This window comes from Chrysemys picta, chromosome 21, assembly GCF_011386835.1.
Source record: "Chrysemys picta bellii isolate R12L10 chromosome 21, ASM1138683v2, whole genome shotgun sequence".
NCBI lineage: Eukaryota > Metazoa > Chordata > Testudines > Emydidae > Chrysemys > Chrysemys picta.
The window spans coordinates 2070485-2091365 of NC_088811.1; the positions used below are offsets into that span (position 1 = coordinate 2070485).

Here is a 20881-nt window from a genome sequence, read left to right on the forward strand (position 1 = left end):
TTCTCATGCCATTTCCTCAAATCAAACCACACATTCCCTTCTGCTCCCGAAGAAAGAAAGTTCCTAGACTGATGTGCCATGTTGCCTTGAGACCGTATTTATGTAGAAATATCATGTGTACTTTTGCATGGAACCTGTCTGGTGTCATCCCTTCCAAATTCCAGGTCAGGACTTTGGAAAGCCTAAAGAAGAGCCAGCTCCCAGAAAATCCATCCCAAGTTTTACTCTGAGCCCAGTGTCTGCTTGGAGTTGAGCTCAGTCAGTGCTGTATTGATGAGGTTGGCATTGCACAGATATCGGAGAAGCTCAACACCGTGCTGTGAGCTCCCAGTGCAGAGGGCACGTCAGTGAGACACGACGTACGGCCAGAATCTTCTCTTTTTTCAGGACTCTGCATCCATTTAAATCCCCCCCCCTTGGTTTGTGTCTTGTCTGAGCTACTAATTAGGACATTAACGAACACACCGGTCACAGCAACACAGGGGGCTCTGGTATCAGAGGGGTAGCCATGTTAGTCTGAATCTGTAAAAAGCAACAGAGGGTCCTGTGGCACCTTTGAGACTAACAGAAGTACTGGGAGCATAAGCTTTCGTGGGTAAGAACCTCACTTCTTCAGATGCAAGTAATGGAAATCTCCAGAGGCAGGTATATATCAGTGTGGAGATAACGAGGTTAGTTCAATCAGGGAGGGTGAGGTGCTCTGCTAGCAGTTGAGGTGTGAACACCAAGGGAGGAGAAACTGTTTCTGTAGTTGGATAGCCATTCACAGTCTTTGTTTAATCCTGAGCTCCAGTTCATTTGCAAATTTGACACCATCAGATCAGGATTAAACAAAGACTGTGAATGGCTTTCCAACTACAGAAACAGTTTCTCCTCCCTTGGTGTTCACACCTCAACTGCTAGCAGAGCACCTCACCCTCCCTGATTGAACTAGCCTCGTTATCTCCACACTGATATATACCTGCCTCTGGAGATTTCCATTACTTGCATCTGAAGAAGTGAGGTTCTTACCCACGAAAGCTTATGCTCCCAATACTTCTGTTAGTCTCAAAGGTGCCACAGGACCCTCTGTTGCTTTTTACAGGGGGCTCTGCCATCCATTTCTGCCTTGCAGTTTTACCGTGGTGGCGTTGAACTCACCTTAGATCTCAACTGAAATGCAAAGGAGTCTCCAGCAAATAACCCAAGCTCTGGGAAAACGCTTACTGCCCGTCGCTTGGTGCGCTCATGTCAGATGGCAATAGGAATTGTCAGTCAACGAGCAGTCTTTAGCCAGGATAATTCACCGCTTTGCAAGGATCATTCGAGTAGGTTTCCTCTCCTCCTCCCTGCAGCGCTCTGGGTCAGTGCGGCTGGGCTGGAAGCCAGTTGTGTTTAGAGGTAGCACTCCCGGGATATGTCTGCACTGCAGCTGGGAGCCCGACTCGTGCTAGTGCACGTAAAACAGCGGTGTAGACCGTGCAGCTCAGGCTCGCCGCCTGAGGTCAGACCTGGCTGCTGCCCCAGCGGCAATGTCCGCACTGCTACTGTTAGACTCACACTAGCACCACCCGAGCTAATGCACTGTCTGCCCGGGCTGGGCGGCTCGCTTCTCACTGCCGGGCAGACACACCCAGAGGTGCTGGGAGGCTAGCTCGCTCTCAGAGCGCCGCTGGGTCTCACCTGTGAGGCCATTCTTCAGCGCCCTCCGAGGCATTGCTTCAGGGACTGCCGGCGACAGCCCGTGAGCCTGATCCTGGTCCAAATCAAGAGTTAGCAGCGGGCGTCCCCTTTTCTCTGCACAAAGCTCCCGTTCCACACACAACGGGACGAGCCTCACAAGTGGTGAGGGTATTTTCAATGGCTTTGTCTTGCAGTTTCCTCCTAGACCCAGGAAATGAGCTCAGTATACAGTGGCAGGGCAGGGCTCCCTGGCCACGTGACCAAGCCATCATAACTTGATCTGAAAATAGAATGAAACCCAACACCTGGTGTCTGGTTCATGACGGTGAGACCCAGAAATTACCCATCAGCAATGCCCCCGCTAGCCAAGGACTGCCAGCGTCACCTGGAAGCACGTTCCAGTTGATGAGATCCACCCTGCAGAAATGGTTCCCTACACTACTAGATCCCTTAAGGTTACATTTCTTAACAGCGGCTCAGCTAATGACATAATATGTCATGTCAGAACTGCCTACGGAGAGCGTCTTCCTTTGCAGCCTCCCCCCCTCGCCCATCCTGCCCATCGACACAGCATTGGGTGTTCTGCCCCCGCAAATGGCTGGGTTTCAGTGGTGGGCGGCAAGGCCCTCTGTGGTCAGTGTGTGAGACACGGAATCATAGTCCTGCCAGGAGTGCAGAGGCCTGGATTAGACACCTCGCAAGGTCCCTTCCAGTCCTATGGTTCTAAGTATTATCTAGACCATCCCTGACAGGTGTATGTCTAACCGGCTCTTAAAAACCTCCCACGATGGAGATTCCACAACCTCCCTAGGCAACTTATTCCAGTGCTTAACTTCCAGTTAGGAAATTTTTCCTAATGTCCACCCTAAACTGCCCATGCTGCAATTTAAGGCCACATGCAGGGAGCAAACCTGCTCCAGGGATGGAAACAGCTGCCACTTGTGCAAGGTGATAAATCAGGCTATTCCTGAGAGCGGTTTGTTCTTCTCAGTTGTCCAGATGGAGTCCTGCCGACTGCCGTCCCCAGGGGCCATTCCCTCCGAGCCTTCACCATTGTGTTCCTTCCTGCTCACAGGCTCACCTTTCATCAAGCGCTACATTTTGACTATTCAGCTACTGCTTGAGGGGGCTGAGAGTTCACCATGTGCCTCTCTCCCCTCGGCCCGGCCAGCTGCCCGCTCAGGGCCACTGACAGCAGTTTTGACAAGCCAGCATGCTTCAAGCATTCCTAGCAGTGAGCTGGAGCGAGCGGTGGAGCCGTGTGCACTGGGCCATAAGCACCTTATTGTGTAAATGTTGCATTTGCCTTGCTATCGGGTGGTGCTTATTTGTGAACTGAACACGGAAGTGTGTGCACGTGGGGGCTGGGCTGGGGGAATGCAGCTGGTGTGCTTGCTTCTAAGAACGTTTCCTTTAGGTTGGCCAGTGGCCCTGCCTTCTCTGCTCCTTGGGGTCAGTCACGCCCGCTTTGCCGTCACCTTGCACTGCGTCTCCGTGCACGACAGGGAGGGGAATGGGAACCAGGTGGCCTGTAACGCATTCACTTTTGTTCTTGCAGCAACACCCAATGGGCCGCCCTCCAGCCACCCCGATAAAAAAGTAGCAGAGTCACTGAAAGATGGTGTAGCCTTGGAACGCAAGGGGAAGCTCGGTGACATCATCTGCATTGAAGACTAATTCTCAGCCCAGTGGGTGTTGGGGCCAGGGGCTGCCTTGCTCACATTTAAAGTGTTCTTCAAAACAAACCGCCCCCCCCAGCCCATTTCAAGAACTTCTTAGAAGGGGATTTCATTTCCTTGTACATTTTTTGCACTTTCTTATTGAAGACTTGAAGAGTTTGTCTTGACAATGTTGGCTGACGGGATTATCTAGTAACAGTATTTATGTCTCTGTTTTTATCGACATGGATCAGAGTTAAAGGGAGAGCGCATTGGAAGCTCTGTTTCTAGTCCAGTTACCCAAAGGTGTCAGTTAGGAGCCAGGCTTAATTCTTTTCTGTAGCCTCCTAGGTTCGTTCAATTGTTATGTCCGTTTTGTGTTTGAGCAAATGCATGCACACCTCAAGCCCTTCAGCCGCTGTTCTGCTGCCAAATGTCCTGTGTATGCGCAGGGAGAATGCGCCCGCTGTCCTGCCAACTCTCCGCAGGCATCAAGGGAGAACACACCTGCTGTGCTGCTCGATATGCCTGGTATGTCCTCCTCTTCCACGGATCTCGCCAGCTGGGAATGGGTTAAATGAGCTTGTGTTTATATTTCCTGACTGCTCACTGACTCCTGGCCGGTATCCAACACACCAATTGCCTAGCCTGTGCTGACGGAGGGCAGTTTTCTGAGCGAATACACAGCTCGAGCTGGGCTAGCAGACAGCGTGGGATTCAGGGGGGTCGAAGCCCTGGGTGTGTTAGGATGACGTGAGCTAGAATGTGGGTGCTGTAGTTACCTCCATAGACACTTGTGGGCCAGACATGAGAACGTGCCAAGTGAACAGCGTCCTGGGACCTTCCTGCGTGGCCCAGAGTGCAGACAGCTGGCATCTGGCTTCACAGGTAACACGCAGCAGGGGGAGCTGGGGATTGTTGGTGTAAGCAGGAGTTTATGAGGGGATTGGTGAGCAGGTCCCTGCCTCTGGGCTGCCCTGCAGGCTGCCGGGGCGCCAGGTCACTGCACGCCCAAGAAACCTCTCTCCCAGCCAGGTGTGAGAGCTGAGTTGCTGACAGTGCAGTCTTTGCTGTTACGTTAGCTGAGGCCTAGGGTCTGCTGTATCCATTTACTGAGCCACAGGGCTGGGGGCTTCCTTCGTACCGGGCCAGTGAATAAAAGGGCAGCCCGTCTGCCTTGCCTGCCCCAGGCTAGTGCCCGAGGGAAGCTTCGCTGTCCCCACCTCCTTTGCCCACGCTAATCTGCCTTTCCCAGCACATGCCTGTGGTGACCAGCAGCGGCTTGTGATGAAAGCCGCCCACCCCCCTGCGCGCTGGCAGAGCTGCTGCCGGGCAAGCACTGGTGTCTGGCCATGCACGAAGCAGGGCCGAGGGCTCAGGGATGGGCTGTGGAGCTGCCGCCCTCATACACAGGCTGTTAGCTGAGGGTTGTGTGTGTGGGGGGGACTCCACGCCCAGCCGGAGCCGCTTCCTCTCCGCACCTGACCTTCCCAGCACCTTGGCACAGAGGCTGATTGCCAGGACAGGAGCGAGGAGTGTCAGGGAAGTGCTCCTATGTCAAACGCTGCACCTCGCCATCACCCCCTCCTCCCTGCGTATCCAGCTCTGCTCCCGCCAGCACCTGCTGCCTGGGCTTGGTGGTTCGTGGGATTCTGGAGCTTGAACTGGAGCAGAGCGAGGAAGTGTTCGCCCACAGCCCTACCCCGGCTTGGCTTGGGGAGCGATTGCTGGGACAGTGGAAGACATCCGGCCTCTGGGCACATTGTGATGGTCTCCTCTGGACCATTCGCCGCTGTTGAGAGCAGGGGCGTGCGCAGCGCAGAAGGCCGGGGCTGGCATACTCACTTGTCTGGCTAGGTCTCCCTGCGCTCTGGGCTCAAGGCACTCAGTGGCAGGAAGAGCCTGGTGCCTGAGAATAGCAGGGCCAGTATTAACTCTGCACCAGTAGCTTTGCACCCCATCCTCTCCCTCCACAGGGCAGGCTGGCTGCCCCCAGCACAATCTGACCCACGTCTCGCAGGAAAAAGAAGGGCTGTCAGTGCTCACGCCCGGAACGGGCCTGTGAGGGGTACCAGGGTCTCCCACAGGGAAGGACAAGGCAGCGTGCACTCTAGTGGTGGGGACACATGCACTGGTGGGTGAAATGCATTCTGGAAGAGCCGGGCATGGCGCTCCTGAGACCCAGCCGCTGGAAGCAGACACTGAAGAGAGTTGCAAACATTAGCTTCGTCTCTGCAGGCAGGCCCCGGTCTAGTGCAGAGGCAGCCAATGCACGGTGGCCTGCCACCTTATGTTGGGGCAAGAAGACTTGTAATGAGTGCAAAGGCTTCTAATGGAGGGGAAATTAGCAACTCTCATAGTTCATATCTCTGCTGTTTACAGAGCTACCAGTGTGTTCTTCTGTCCAAAGTTTGTTTGTGATGGTTCCCTCCTGAATGGCTAGATTTCCTGTAGCAGTGTTTTGTTTTGTTTTGTTTGGGGTAAGATTACTTGCCACTAGGCTGTGTTTGAACCATTTCCATTCCCCCCCGCCCCCTCTGACTGCCCATCACCTCCCCAAGTCCAAATGAGATGAGAGTTTTAAAAGGCTCTCATGGCTGGTTATGATAAACTAGCTAAAAATGCCCCCCCCTCCTCCCCCAACCTACTCACCCCACAAAGCTTTTTAACCTGCTTTTTTTCTACTACACAGTAGATTCCTACCAGTAACTGTACCAGGGAAAGGCGCTGATGCCTGGACACTGGGGCCAGTATTAACTCCTCCCAACAACACTGTCTGCCACAGACGTGATTATGCAACAATTCTGAGCAAGTTGTAAAAGCTCCCGTGAAATACAGACTAAGGCAGTGAAGATGCGGGGAATAGACTAGGGAAAAACAGAAGCATTTAAAGCTACTTTGCCTTCATGATTCTTGGTTTGTTATTTTGTGATACTCAATGAACCGTGCTGACCTTTTGTAGGAGCGTTTCTGGCGGCTGTAGCCAACACGAATCACATTTACTTTGTACTCTGTGTGTATTTGTTTTTGTTTTCTGTGTTTTAATAAATCCTTTAAAAAAAGGAGTCAACAAAAATGTTTCCCAATTATTTTTATTGTTACAGCCTCTGCAGCAGAGTGGAAATGGGCCAATGAAGGGCTGTAGGCAGCTTGGGGGGGGGGGGGGTGTCTTCAGCCCCCATGAGTCACTTGAAAACGCAGTAGGTTACCAAGTAGTGCCACGAACGCATACTCAGGTAGGTCTGACACAATCAGTACAGTAAGAGCAGGGCTGCTGACCACCAAAGGACAATGTTCCACCCACCCTTTCATCTCTGTCAGTAGGGGAGGAGGCGTTTCCGCCTCCAGGAGACAGCAAGCGTACTCTGGGGGGGTACATGCACACACAGGCTCTGGCTTTCCCTCCCCTTCGGGAGAGCGTGAAAGGCCGAGAGCTGCTGAAATTCCCTTCCTCCCACGGCTCAGCGCATTAGCAGAAATACAGGCCCCACGTGCTCAGCTCTGAGACGACTGATCACCTGGGTTACAGGCCGAAGGGGCCGAATTATTGCCATGTCCTGGAAAGCTGCTGGGCGCACGGGGGCGTGCGAGCTGAGCTTGAGCGGGGCCTGCAACAGCTGTTTCTGCAGCCTCAGGGCGGAGAGGGGTGATGGCTGCTTCCCCTCCGGGGACATCACGGCTTGCTCGAAACATGAACCACTTGGGGACCTGCAGCGCTAGGCTGGGATTGGAGAACAGGGGAAGCCACATGATGGGCCCCAGTAATGCCATGGCAAGGACCCAACGGGCATGGGGAAGGCCCTGTTATGGGATGGGGCAGGATCCCCCTGCTGGGATTAATGCAGCCCAGGCTCCCAAACGGTCCAAAGCAGCCAAGGAAACCCTCCTCCAGACAGCTCAGGCTGGCCTTTTATTTTGTCATACCATAAATACAGTAGCTGAATATCAGTCGCAATCATCATTCAGCAGCACAATGCAGGCAGCTGGCTTTGCCTAGCGTTTATGCAGTTAGAGCGAGCGTAATAATCACAGTCCTAGATACGTCTCTCTCTCTCTATACAGATAAAAAGAAAGCGCTTTATTTACATACAAGGATTGACCGTAAGACAGGACAAGAACACAGCTACGGGGGGCAGTAGAATTTTCCATGGTAAATAGCCGGGCTCGCTGACTGGCGGCGAAAGCACACACAACAGCCAGAACTCACCTGCACACCCACGTTACACGAAACCAGAGAGACCCCCTGGGGTAGGACATGGAGGCTCAGACTGGAAAAGTCCTTGAACAGCTCCGGGTTGGGACACTCAAGGGCCGCAGGAGCAAACATTGGTGGCTGGGGGTGGTTCCTCCCCCATTTTCATTTTGTATCATAACATTCACATGAACAGGTGCAGCCCCACACCGTGCCCCCTAGGGACGCTGGGGCTGCAGGTAACATTCGACAAGCCAGACAAATAACAGCCGCTAATGTGCAATCGTAGGCAAGGCTGAGTCACCACCTTACACTCTCCCTGCCCATTCCTTAGGCTGGGGAGACCTGAACCCCCCCCCCCCCCCCCCGCCACCGGGGAGCAAGACCAACACCCTGCGCTTTCCTGCAGCATTTCTGTTTGGGGTTTCACACCACCACCAAAGGCAATTACTCCCTGACCAGCCTACTCCTCGCGCCAAAGGGCAGCCGATACCCAAGCAGTGGGCCCTTTCGCAGGGCCCACAAGCCAGACGGTTATTCGCCTGCTCACAGCAGCGGGCTCGCCCATTCCGTGTAAATATATAGTTACACTGGGTTAGGAACAGGCATCCTACGCCTCAGCAAGTAGAAGGACTGGGGGGAGGGTTGCAGTCATCAGTCCTGCCAATCCCTTGAGTCAGTTCTTGAAATGCAAGTGCAGAGCCGAGCGTCACTGACTGACGCACTGGCCCAGCGCTGTCAGCGGGTAACGATGGCGTTAGGCATTTGGTAAAACCCGTGTGACCAACTCGCTCACACCCGGGCCCGAAGGATCCTGCGTGGCCTCTGGCGTCCGTATTGAGGCCTGGAATGCAATGGGCTGGTCACAGCTGTGCAGGACTGCCGGCCATGGCATGTGGCCAGGCTCTGTACGGGGTGCGCAGACTGAGGAAGAAATGGGCATGACCAACACTTGTGTAACATTAGCTCCTTGTTTCTTGTCTGGTATCAGACTCGGCCACTCCACACTGGGGCTTAGTTATTGCCAAGAAGTAAATAACAGGTTCTTTACCAACCAAAAAACCTCCAAGTCTCTGGCTGGTCCCAGCCCTCTGCTAGTGCAGGGCCAATGCAGGGACCAGCATCTGCGTTTCCAGCAGGAGAGCAGGCCTGATTCTTGCCGTGCTTTATGGAACAGATACAAATAGCAGGTAGAGCAGATGGTGACGCTGGGCTTGGAGTCACTGGAGAACACCCTGCACCATGTGCTCCCGGACAGGCCTTCCGTGTGCGTTCAGGGAAAAGCCAATGCCGAATAAAAGGGACCCTCTCAGGCACTTACGTTACAGTTTCCTCTCTTTAAACTGGGGAGAATGTGATGCAGGCTCCTGGGGGCCTAAGAGCTAGGGAAGTAACCACTTTGTTCAGCTGTGCCCTCCTCCCCCGCCGCCCCAGGTGCTTGGGACAGACAGGCTCAAGCGTACCACTGCAGTTCGGGCGGTGGGTGTGCAGCACGGGGCAGGGAGAAGACGGAGCTGGAGTGAGAAGGCCGGGCTGGAACTTTGGCAAGATGGTGCTGGGGCCGCCTGCCTGGGTGCACGGCCAAGCACAATGCACAGGGAGTATTGAGACGGGCTCTCGTCCATCCTGCCTGCCTGCTCGAAAAGCCCACCCCAATGCACGTGCAGCGCTGCAGGGAGCTAACACCCCATGCAACAGGCCCACCGCATTTTTACAACAGCTTAAAAATTGAGGCTAGATTCAAAGTTGTACAGACTCTACTCTTAAAGGAAATTTAAATTCAGTAGCAACAAGCATCAGGCCTGAAACACTGGGCAGCGACATGCACAGTCCTCAGAGCAGCATTCTGGGCCATAACCAGGGACTGATCACAACAGGGCAGGGTCTGTGGCTGGGGCTGGATGGTGATGGGGGAGTAGGAACCGCAGTGGCTGGGCAAGACGGCATCGCGCACGTTAGTCGTAGGGCCCTTTATCTGGGCACCAGTGAGGTTACAGCCAGGGCTGGGGCTTCAGACCCCTGCTGCAGACTAGCAGAGTCACAAGTAGGCGTCATTCATATTCTGATTTGCAAAGTCAATCAGGAATAAACTGCACTGGTGCAAATCACAACTTGTTTATCTGCACTGGGGCCTGAGCCCAGGCCGCTACCCCCGGACTGGGAACGGAGCTGACACAGCCCGAGCCCACACCACCGGCTGCAAAGAGACCAGTCCAGTGGGGGGTGCAGAAATGCCTTTTAAAAAGGAGCAAGACAAAAATGTTCACAGCAAATCCGCTTTCCACGAGGTAGCTGGTTCTCCTCCCACTGCAGTAACCTAAGGTGTTGGGAGGACACAGCCGAGGGCCGTTTTAAAATGCCTTAATGGAACCAGATCAAGCCCTGCCAATAGATGTGGGTGATTTGTTTGTGGGTTAGGTCAGTGCTCTGACCCTGCTGTGCTAGAGAGGTTTGTGTGACCCACGTCCACACACACAATCTCTGCACAAATGCCAAACAGGCACTGCTTGGGTAGTGCCAATTAATTCAAGAAATGCAAGGGCATTTTCAGAGCAAGTGCCCAGCTCCCAGAGTGCTGCCGGGGAAGTGCTCTGTGCTGGGAACAGCTGCCCCTGGAAAGAGAAAAAACGGAACAGAAGCACTAATATTTGTAAAACCTAAATAAATGCAATCAGAGTCCTGGAAAACGTTAACCCTGCCAAGGACCAATGATTCCTCACCACCGTTGCTTTATCATTGTTCATAAGTATTACTCTGCCTTCTCTGTGGACAATCCATATTAGATAAGTGCTGGAATAATCTGCACCCTAAGGTTAGCAGAAACCTAACCACATGGTAGACTACTGATAAGAGTCTGTTTCAAGTTCCCAAGAGCTAACCCCTTGTTATCTATGCAATAGTTATGAGAAAATACTGCCAACATTATACCAAAAATTGAAGTATGCAATTACTACAGTAATGCAAACTTCTGTGGCTTTTACATCTCAGACCACCTAGTGTGAAATGGCTTATCCTATAGCATCTTATTTACAGAAGCATCCTAAAGGGATCCCTATAGCCAACAATGAAATGCAGCCACCTCTAGGGTGAAAAGTGGCATCCGTTTAACAGCACTAGCAATGCTACCTATGAGTTTAGGACAGGAAATGAATATGTATTTGTTGACTGTTATATCAAGTTGACTCAGTGGTTCCACAACATTGTAACAATTAGTCTAAATTCCTGAAAAAGTCCCCTCCTTTTTAAGATGAGATTAATCTTTAATGGAAATGGGAACGCTAGCAGTCTACCAAAGTAATTCATCTGCCAAGCGAGACCAAGCTATCTGCTGCTCAATTGAATATTTCCCTCAGTGATAGCTGTGCACATAGGTCAGTGCTGAAGCAAGTACCTACAAATGCAGTCTGAAATTTTAGGGGAAAGTTGGTACCATATTAGGTAGCAGCCCACACAAGTCAGGCATATGAAACAAGAATAATGATTTTGTAACATACAAAAAATATTTTTTTTTGTTTGCAAAGGCAAAAGATTCTCAAAAATATGCACTGTAGCTGTTCAGTCCCGTGTGCAGTATCCACATTACTGAGCAGCACCTGGCCACAGACCAGACACAGCCGCAAGTCTGGGGGTTTGAACTCCTTAGTCCCACATCCTTGCTCATTACCATCATTTATTATGTGCAGCTGGTAACGATGCTCCATGATTGTCCTCGGAACTCATGTAAACTAAATCCCTGTCTGCCCTGCTCCTTTGAAAGGAATGACTGGCTCAGGCAGGTCGAGAGGCTGCTTACGAAATCTCTAGATTCTGGGTGTTAAGGAAATCAAGCATCTAAAATTAAAGCCGAATGTTTCCTGGACAGATTAATTGAAGGTCTCTGCTCTCTTTCATACTAAGCAGTTACACTGTTTTACATGTACAAAACTAAACATTTACAACTAATCTGCAGTTTGTAATTCACTCAGGTCTAGGTTCTCAATTTAGAGGAAATAATGAAACCAGCAAGATGTTCATGTTAAAATAGCACTGCCTGCTAGAGAGAAAAGCACTCTAGCTTTTCTAGGTGAGGGAGTCTTACTGGAATGCCTTCAATGGCAACACGCCATTTCTGTTCAAAGCCACAAACTGCATCCTGCACTCCATCCTCAGCAAAACGCCCAGGAAGCCCACTGAGGCCAACAGACGCTTGGGCGGAGGACATCGCCTGTTCATAGGGAGAGAAAGCCCCCTGACTGGACCTGAGTGGGCTCAGGCCTTGTGTGATTAGCAACACCACCTCGGAAGGTCAACCAGGAGGCACCAGAAAAATAAAAAAAGCACCGTGACAAACCCCCCCCAGTCCCAGTGCGGGCCTTGGGGAGGCTACCGAATCGTGGAGCATGAACTCTTACACCTGCTTGCCAACAACTTGGCTGATTCACTTTGAATACTTCAAAAAATACAATCTTCTCCAACAGAAATATATACAGAGCGAACTGAAGAACAGAACCAGTTAGGAGATGCAAGCAGCACTCTTGCAACAGCTGTTTCTAACATGCCTAGATGGTTACCACAGACAGTCCTCCACACTCACATTAGCCAGAGCATTGTAAAGCCAGCATTGCTTTTGGAACAGAGACAGTTAAATGGTGCATGTGTCAGATCTGAATATTCAAGCACATTGTATAGGAGCTGGAATTAACAAAAAGCAATGATATTCTGTGTGTGTTTGTGAAAAAAGTAGTTTCTTCTTTTAAAAAAGGAAGCACAGAGGCCAATCATCTAGGGTAAAATCACAGCTCTGGCATACCCTTCCCAATCGGTGACTCTTCTTGCATTCAAAATAAATGTTACATAATAAGCATATGTCATCTTGCAGCAACATTTTAAACAATTTCTCTAACACATCTTGCCATGTTGTATTCTTTTGATGCCAATCACACTCTTCACTTGGCTTCAGTAAAGCTTAAGCAAGCAAACAGAAGGCTAGGAGTTGAGAGTGAGTCCAGGGGGACAGTAGGCACAGTTAGGATCTGTAGTCCTTTTTGCTGTATGGTTTATTGCCCAAAATACTATCAATCTCGTGTATAATGGAAGAGGACAATTTTGGAAGAACCTGTACACAACAAACATACAAACAAAATCAGCATGTAAGTCAACGAGGAAGTTGTTTCAAGGTACCTAACAACCTGCAAGATTTGAGCTGTCAACATACCCCAAAGCCAGCAGAGGAAAGTGATCACTGGCGGAGTTTAAGCAGGTATTAATGACAGCACATATTATCAAGATGCACAAGATGCTCATTAATAAACTGTATTGACCAGCAGGCAACACTAAAACCACCTATACCCTCACTTGTCACAGGGACCAGCAGGGGCTGATTGATGTAGTGATGGTCACGAGCTTCCCTGCAATCACAAATTATAACATGGAAAAAAAAATACTGTAACAGGCGTGACCGCTTTGGAAAACAAAGGTAAATGGGAAAGCAAATCAGCCAAAACACATGATTAAAGAAATAAAACACGTGGATGTGAATTCAAGGCGTTACTGGTTCCTTCGGTATCAGGTACCATTTGCTAGCTAGATGGGTTGATGGGTTAAACAACCCATCAACCCTTCAAGTTTTCAGAATAACTTTGGTTCGCTGAAAGAACCTGTTACGGGAAAACAGTTGAGCTTTGGATCGGGCCCTTAACAAATCATGTGACAGCTCTCATGAAAGCTGATCCAAGACTCTAAGCCTTTGACTTGGTGTCACGGCTCATAAGCCCCCTCTTACTAAATTAGCCCAGTGGAGTAGCCCTTGTTAATATCTGCAACACCAGTGCAGCTGCAAGACACACCCTACCTTGCACTGCTCGATGACAACAGTTGCAATCTGGTGAATTTCTTTTTAACGCTATCAACGCTATAAGGAGTTAGTTACTCTCAAACTCTGAGCAAGCCAAAGATCGTGCCTTCATTTGCCTGGCTGTAGGTGGGAACTGACCTGTATTGCTCCGATATTCTCCATTAACTGCTCTGCATTGGAAGCGCCTAGCAAAACGGAGCTGACTCCTTCGTTCCTCAGGCACCAGGCTGGAGTGACAGAAAGCGTTAGGGGAGCTACGTTCAGGGGGTTCACTGCGGAGCGCACACGTCATTCTTTACATTCATAAACAATGCAGTGCAGAGCTGCAGAAGCAGCTCTTCATTCTCTGGCCACAAGTGGCCGAAGCGTCCAGAGAGTGGAAGCGCTCGCTGCAAGGCGCTGTGTGCGTATACCCCGCAGCATGTTTATACGGTCAGGAGAGGCGGGCTGGGTGGGGGAGATGTGCCCGGGCAGGGAAGGCACTGCGGTTAGGCTTTCTCTGGCCAGGCAGGCTGGTCTTTCCCTGCTCTGAAGCGACTGAGCCAGACTCCACCTGCCTCAGGCAATGACTGTCTCAGGGCGATGGTGGGTATTGAAGAGAGGAAGCGAAATTCCTGTCTCCTCAGAGCAGCTTTTCATTCGAGCAGGCACAAGAGAGGCAAGGAGCTGGGTCGGACGGTCTGGAATTCGGTATCAATGCCAGGGAATGATGCTATTCTTATCCAGTGCCCCGCTGCTGCATTCTAGCGACAAAGGACAGGGGGACGCTCTCTCTCGCTCTGTGTGTCTCGCAGTCCGCTTACCAATGGCGAGCTGTGGCAGGGTGCATCCCAGGCGCTCGGCAATGGCTTGCAGCTCCTTCAGCTTTGCTTGCTGTCTCCTTCCCTCTTCGCTCAGGATCTTGTCTTTTAGCCACTGGTATCCCTTTGAAAAGAGGCACATTGATGGAGAGGGGAAAGAGTCCTTAGCATCTGCCTCCTCCCCAGCCTGCTTCTAGAGAGGGTGCATCACTGGCTGGGGACGCAGACTGACGCCGGCACTCGCTTGGGACCCAGGCCAGCTCCTACTGAAAGCAATGGAAAGGTGCTTCTGGGAGTCAAGGGAGTTGGCCCAGAGGCCAGCGTGGGGGGTTCTGCCACTTGAACTTAGTGTCGCAGACACGTTTGGAGTTGGCGACACGGAGGGAACAATCCAAATGGAAATGGGGTTTATTCTGTGTGTGTTTTATCGCTCCGGCATACGGTCAAGGGACTTCCCATAAATCTTTGGGGCTATAATACAAAGATATCAAGGATTCTGAACAGCCCCCCAAACCCGTGGCTTATGCACAAGGAACATGAAGTGAAGCAGAGCTCTAGCACAGAGATCTCGGTAACGGGGTGACCCTCATACAGGAATGCTTAGCACAAGAACCAGAATGTGTGAGGTCTCCCAGTTGTGACACGGCAGCAAAATTAAACACACCCTTGCAGCAGGCGGCTAATTAAAGGTAGATCCCCTCCGACACTATATTACTTAATGCAGGTGCAGAATTCATTGAAATAGGAAACAAAAAATATACAAGGGGGGAAATAATGTGTTTTGCCTACAGTGCCTGTCCTTCAACGTGGGGTAGTGCAGCTCACCAGAATCAACACTCTCAGCGGCCCTCATATGATCCTGAAACCAAACTAGCCTCAACCAAGGAGACTATGCATTCGGAGGCAAGAGGAAAAAAAACCCATACTGGCTGCAAGATAAAACCTCAGATGCAAGGGGTGATAAAGAGACACCGTTCCACCCACCCAGTATCTCTCGCACTTCAGCACCAACCCATAAATCATGCTGCAGCCTCTTCCTCACCTTCAGCGATGCTCTAGAGTAAGGGGGGATTCCACCATCATATTTTCCAGAAACAATTCCACAGGCCAGCGGGGACCAGGTCATGGCGCCAACCCCTGAGAAGAGAGAGAATACTTACTGAGGGCACTGCAGGTTCGTGCTGACAGCCGGGGGGGGGGGGGGGGGGGGGGGGGGAGGGGCAGAGAGGAATCAAGTGCGCATACTGCTATCTGCCAGTTTTGTTCCTATTTTTAGCATCTCTTGGTAGAGAAGTAGACATTTTCCTTTGTGCCATGTTGGTCTGGGGGCAGCTGCCAGCTGTGAGCCCTGCTCCAAAATCCTGCCCCTAAAAGTGAGCAAGCTCAGAACACAGGGAAGAGAAAAACAGGGGTGCGGCTATCGGTGCTGTTGGGAGGATGTGATTTGGAAGCAGGACGCGGCGTGGGAGGAAAGAAAGGAGGGGCCCCTGCTAGAGATGAAATACTTCGACAGGTGGGAGAGATTCTCTTTTAAAAAGAGGTTGGGGAAATGTTTTAGAGTCGAATCCTAGGCAGGATTTCTGGGCTAACATCGTTATTTAGAGGCGCAGAAGAAGAGCTGTTGACTATCTGTGCACTATCGAACATGGCGAATAGCTTTGAGAGCGTTTTACTGTGTGCTCGGCCTTGCCAGGTGTTGAACACGTGGGCCCGGAGCCAGCAGAACGCTCCAGCCTGTGATCAACTTTAAATCTGGAGCCATTTTCCAAAAAAATCGACTAAACAGATCGTTAGCGTCACTGCTCAGGTGACTGATGTTTATTTGTTACGCCTTTTTTTTAGATTTTTAATCAATCATATCCATTCCTTTGAAATGTGGTGGGAAATTAGGGGGGGCACCAGCCAGTAGCCATTGAGATTCAAAACACCAAGTTATAGAATTCTTAACACACAAACTGCCGACAGCGCATGCCAAAACGTACCGAGGAACGGTCCTTCGATCAGACTAACAGGTTCTCAGGCAGCACTTTCCCCAGCTGTACATTTGGACTGTTATTGATGGAAATCACAGTTTGTGCGTGCGCGATGAAATCAACATTTACTGACATAATATTGATAGGCCGGGAAGGATTCGATTTTTATGTTATTAAAGCCCCTCCCTGCTAAAACAACACAGATGTTTCCATGGATACAGTAACTACGATCTCCTTTGTTTAGTGAAGCAGTTTGAACAGGAGACACATTTGTCTGTACCCTGGAAGCCCATCTTTGTGTAAAGGGCTAGACAGACCAAACCTCGTCTACTTTACAAACGGGCCGTATGCCAGCGATGCACAGCACAGGCTTGGCCAAGGCAGCTCGGAAACCTCCAAGTAAAGCGAAGAGTGAAACTCAAAAGTCAAAGTTAAGTCATTTACAGACTTGACAACTCTTCTCTCAAGAGGAAGATGCCTCCTCTCTCCTGTGCTCTCTGGCTGTTTTATACTCTTCAGAGGTAGAGAGGTAGAGGTAGAGGTAGAGGTAGAGAGAGAGAGAGAGAGAGAGTGTGTGTGTGTGTCTTGCACACACACGAGGTTTGTCCGGGTGCATCAGGAGTTTGGGCTCTGGGCCTCAGCCCTTAGAATTTCTTTCCTAATTCCAGGCTGCTTTTTCGGATTACGAGATAAACACCTAATCCTGTAAGAGGATTTCAGCCAGAGCAGAGACACCGAGCGACTTGGCATGGCCCAAATAATGCCAGGTTAGGGTGTGCAATAGCCACTCCAGGGCACTCAGAAGTTAAACAATTACCAAAGCCAGTGGCTCCGTCTCGGCATGATGCTCACACACTGGGCTAGCAGCGTGGAGGAGACCCCAGCTAAAGGGCCATGTCACCAACTCAGCAGCAGCTAGGCCTGGCCAGAGCTTTGATATTCAGATGGGGCTAGATCCCGCAGCGTGATCCCCCTTTGCTGTGGCAGAGGGTGGGACAAGCACGGCTTCGGGGTGACAAACAGGTCTGACACCGCTGCTGAGATTTATTTTCCCTAAAATTGTGACTATTTCCCCCATATATTAGCACATTTATTCCGTTTTTTAAAAACTATTTTTGTACGTTTTAAACAGCAACACCCCCCACAGCGCCCCAGGTCGTGCGGACGTGGCATGTTGTACGTGCTGAAGGGACACGGTCAGCAGTGGGGACTCGAAAGAATGCTCCCCGGAGCCGAGTGCTGGGCCGGGACACCCCAGTCTGCTGTCAGGGAAACAGCCGCAGGCCCCTGATGCAGCACTCTGACTACAGCTGGGCAGCGTTTTTTTAATTTGCCAAAAAGAGGCAGTTTTGAGGCAACAAAAGCATTTGCGAAGTTGGGGCGAATTCAGCAAATTGTTCTGACTTTTTTCCAGAATTTTTGTCCTCCCTTTTTATTGGGTCAAAACTGATTGTTTCAACATTTCCAACACAAACCGTTTCAACATTTTGTTTAGAAAAAAGCGTTTGTTTAACCCCAATGAAATCTTTTCAGTTTTTCGTTTAGACATGAAAAAAAATTATTAAAAAAAAACAATCAGGGTTTAGCTTTGATTTTTTTCTGGATGTTTTTGGTTCAGCCACCAAACTAAAAAAAAAAAAAATCACCTATTTGTTCATCCCTAATTCTCGCCTCTCTACAGACCCTAGGAGGAAGCGAACACGAACCAGAGAAGGACTTACTAATCTTCAGAGACACCTGTGTGTTGGAGAAGGGGAGTAAGTGTGGTGGAAAACACGACGGCTGAGTAAAGCACACGCCCAACCCATGTGAAGTTCAGACCCAGGCCTGGATTGGAGCCGTGGGCTTGGGCTTCTCTCTAGATTGCAATTTTTATACTTGGCCCATGTGCGCAATGCCCCTGGGCCAACCCCAACCCTCCTCAATGGAAAGCAGGGGCCTGTTGCCGGATTACTGTTCCATTGGGAAAGGCAATTCTAGACACAAAAGCCGGGGGTTGGGCATTCCAGGCAGCTGAGCTGAATATCCACAGACCCTTTATCACAGGACCGAGCCTCTCGACTCCTGCCCCCTTCCCTGGGAGCACCCAGCTGTGCCCCCAGCCAGCCTCGGAGAACGCGTAAGACTCGGGGGGCGGGGGGGAAGGATTTGTACCGATCTTGTGAAAGAGCTCAGGGAGTTGCACCTCCACCTTCTCCCTCTGGAACATGTGGTACTCGGCTTGCTCACAAATCGGCGGGATTAGGTTAAACTGCCGTGCCACTGAGTAAGCTTCCTGCAAGCACAAAGATAAATGCAAATCAGCATCATCCCCCAGCCGGGCGAGTCCTCCAGGTCGTCCCCACGGCACTGGGGCTGGGACTTCCGGCGACCCCGCCTGGCTGGTGAAAGGGTGTAAAACCCAGGGACATGGAGAGAGTGGCCATTGCAGAAACAGAACTAATTTGTTCCTGTGGCTGACGGGGACCCAGGGCCTTGCCAAACAAGCAGGGACTGGGGGGCCCAGTCCTATGGGAGATTCGCCCATTGGGGACTTTGCCTTTGACTTTAAAGGGCACGAGCCAGGCTCTGGGGTCTCTGACTCCAAATGTGGTGCCCACACTGAGCCTGAGAGGTCTATATGTGTGGAGCGTTCCGGCGCTCTGCTGCTGGGCGTGTGCTGACACGTGCTTTAATGCCAGCGTAGCCACCACACGACCTGTCAACATTCAGCTGGAAGGGGCTCGAAAAGGCCCAGATTGGCCCCCAGGGCTACTGAGATGCTGCCTTGGAGACAGAACTTTGTGTCAGCTCCCATGTCTCTAACTGTATGTTACCAGGGAGACGGTCACATTGAGAGGCAAAGGCAACTGGCTAGAGAATCTCAAGTCAAAGGATTTAGCTAGAAATCATGTTAATTCACCCAAAAGTTGGAGCAGATTGAGCCAGCAGACCACACGGAGCAGGGAAGTGCCAGAGGGGGACATCTCTCACTGGAGCGGCTCAAACCAGTGTGTGTGTGTGGGAAACTGGGGACTCCTGTGACAGCAACGACAGGGATACCCTGCTCAGGTGTCCTCCTCGCTGACCCCAACAACTGCACCTGCAGAAGCTGTTACTGTGGTGCCTCTGAGTTTACCTCCTTTCCCGGCCAGGGAACCCTTTCCCCCTACGGCACAAGCCTGACACACTCCGATGAGTCGTCCTATCAGATCTAAAAATAATTACGGCTAAAATACATCTGCAAGCAGTCGGCTCCTGACAGCTCCTGTCTAATTAAATCACCATCAACACAGCACTTCCCCCCCAAAACGCCATAGAGAGGCACTTTGCGCTGGCGACTGCAGTCTGCTCGGCCTCTGCTCAGCATCAGCAGTGCACAGATCATTTATTTATGGCATGTCTTCTGGCGCTTGCATTTCAGCAATGGGAACGCACGGGCATGCGTGCGCCCAACATACACAGACACAGACACACACAGTACCATGATCTCCATGGAGCTCCAGCGCGACGTTCCCCAGTACATGGCCATTCCCTGGTTGATAACATGGGTCATTGCTCTCACCGTCTCTGTTAAAAAGGAAGGGAAGGCAAGGAGGGAGACATGTCAGCCTGGCATGCAGGGCTGGGGCTATTCAGTAAATAAAGGCTATGACACCAAAAGGAAAGGGGGGCTTTGACTGCACAGACATCTTGCAAGCAGTGTACTTCCAGACTTCAAACTTGGAGACAGGAGTTTTACAAGGAAATTAAAAAACAAAACCAACGAACAAAAACCAAAAAGCAACCCCCCAAGAGAGACTGCTCATGAAATCATTTCCCCATATTTATTACTTGTCCAAATCTCTAAAGAATAATCAAATGCAAAAATAAACAAACAAACCAACAACCGCCAGAGATGGGGTTGGAAAGTGACCTTTTTTATGGGTGCTTGTGCTGAAATGAGGGTGTGAAGAAACAGAGGAAAGTAAATTATGATGCCATAAGAATTGAGCTTTGTTTAGTTAGTTGCTTTTTGGAGAATGATAGAATTAGCCTAGAGGAAAATAACCATTTGCAATGGACCAGCGAAACGTAATGAGGTCACAATCAAACAGGTGAAATGCAGTACACAGAGTGGTGGAAAACAATGTCCAACTTCACGGATGTTCACACTCTCCTGTGAGATGGGGATGGACAGGAGCCACAGGATATATTGCACCCATGTGTGGGGAAAAAAATAGCATCTTCAAGGTCCTACAAAAAACAGACCTGAAGAATGGGTTTTCCATCTAAACAGAGGAAAACCAGATCAAATCCACCAGGATGGAAGAGCTGTCACAGGAGGGGAGACATTAAGAAAACCACAACAAAAACAGTAGGAACATTTCTGGGAGACCAATTTCTTTGTGGAGCAGGGCTAGACTCCTTGTGTGTGGGGGTGGGAGGGGGATAGTTTGGAAGAGGGGTCTGGAAACAGCCCAATGTTTGTGCAATTCCCAGCACCTTCCAATTTTGCTTCTGGGAATCATTGCTCTGCTGAACTGAGAGTTATGAACCCAACTCCCAGGTCCGTTCAGAAGTCCCTGTGCAGTGACAGACGAGCTCAAACGCTACCCCCGAGCAGCTGGAATCAGATTTCAGAGACTGAGGAATACAGGACGAGCTGGGACTGCTGGATGTTAAGGATGGTTAAAACACCCTCATCTCCAGCTTTGCCCTTATAGCTTAGCTGCTGTGAACTTCAGAGATTACTAGCGCTAAGAAAAATTCATCATTAGAAAACATCCATTAGCTATGAAAAA

The 20881-nt window shown here is 50.7% G+C and overlaps 2 protein-coding genes across 18 annotated transcripts in view; one reads left to right on the forward strand and one right to left on the reverse strand.

The window, feature by feature from the left end:
• The window catches only part of CHD5 (chromodomain helicase DNA binding protein 5), an 86774-nt gene extending 80378 nt beyond the window's left edge, over positions 1-6396 (forward strand). For 6 of the 8 annotated variants that reach the window (XM_065574873.1, XM_065574871.1, XM_065574872.1 and 3 more), the window contains one exon: positions 3221-6396. In XM_065574873.1, coding sequence (XP_065430945.1) covers positions 3221-3339 — 119 coding nt within the window. In that variant the 3' untranslated portion in view covers positions 3340-6396. Of the gene's footprint in view, positions 1-164; positions 360-3220 lie in introns of all 8 variants that reach the window. The other 2 variants (XR_010594209.1, XR_010594208.1) reach the window with 2 other exon arrangements.
• An 821-nt stretch (positions 6397-7217) lies between these two features.
• KCNAB2 (potassium voltage-gated channel subfamily A regulatory beta subunit 2) overlaps positions 7218-20881 on the reverse strand; it is a 118274-nt gene continuing 104610 nt past the window's right edge. For 7 of the 10 annotated variants that reach the window (XM_065574882.1, XM_008167147.4, XM_042854045.2 and 4 more), the window contains 6 exons: positions 19582-19667; positions 18273-18393; positions 15188-15282; positions 14149-14269; positions 13484-13572; positions 11905-12607 (listed from right to left, as the gene is read on the reverse strand). In XM_065574882.1, coding sequence (XP_065430954.1) covers positions 12518-12607; positions 13484-13572; positions 14149-14269; positions 15188-15282; positions 18273-18393; positions 19582-19667 — 602 coding nt within the window. In that variant the 3' untranslated portion in view covers positions 11905-12517. Of the gene's footprint in view, positions 12900-13483; positions 13573-14148; positions 14270-15187; positions 15283-18272; positions 18394-19581; positions 19668-20881 lie in introns of all 10 variants that reach the window. The other 3 variants (XM_008167148.4, XM_065574883.1, XM_065574880.1) reach the window with 2 other exon arrangements.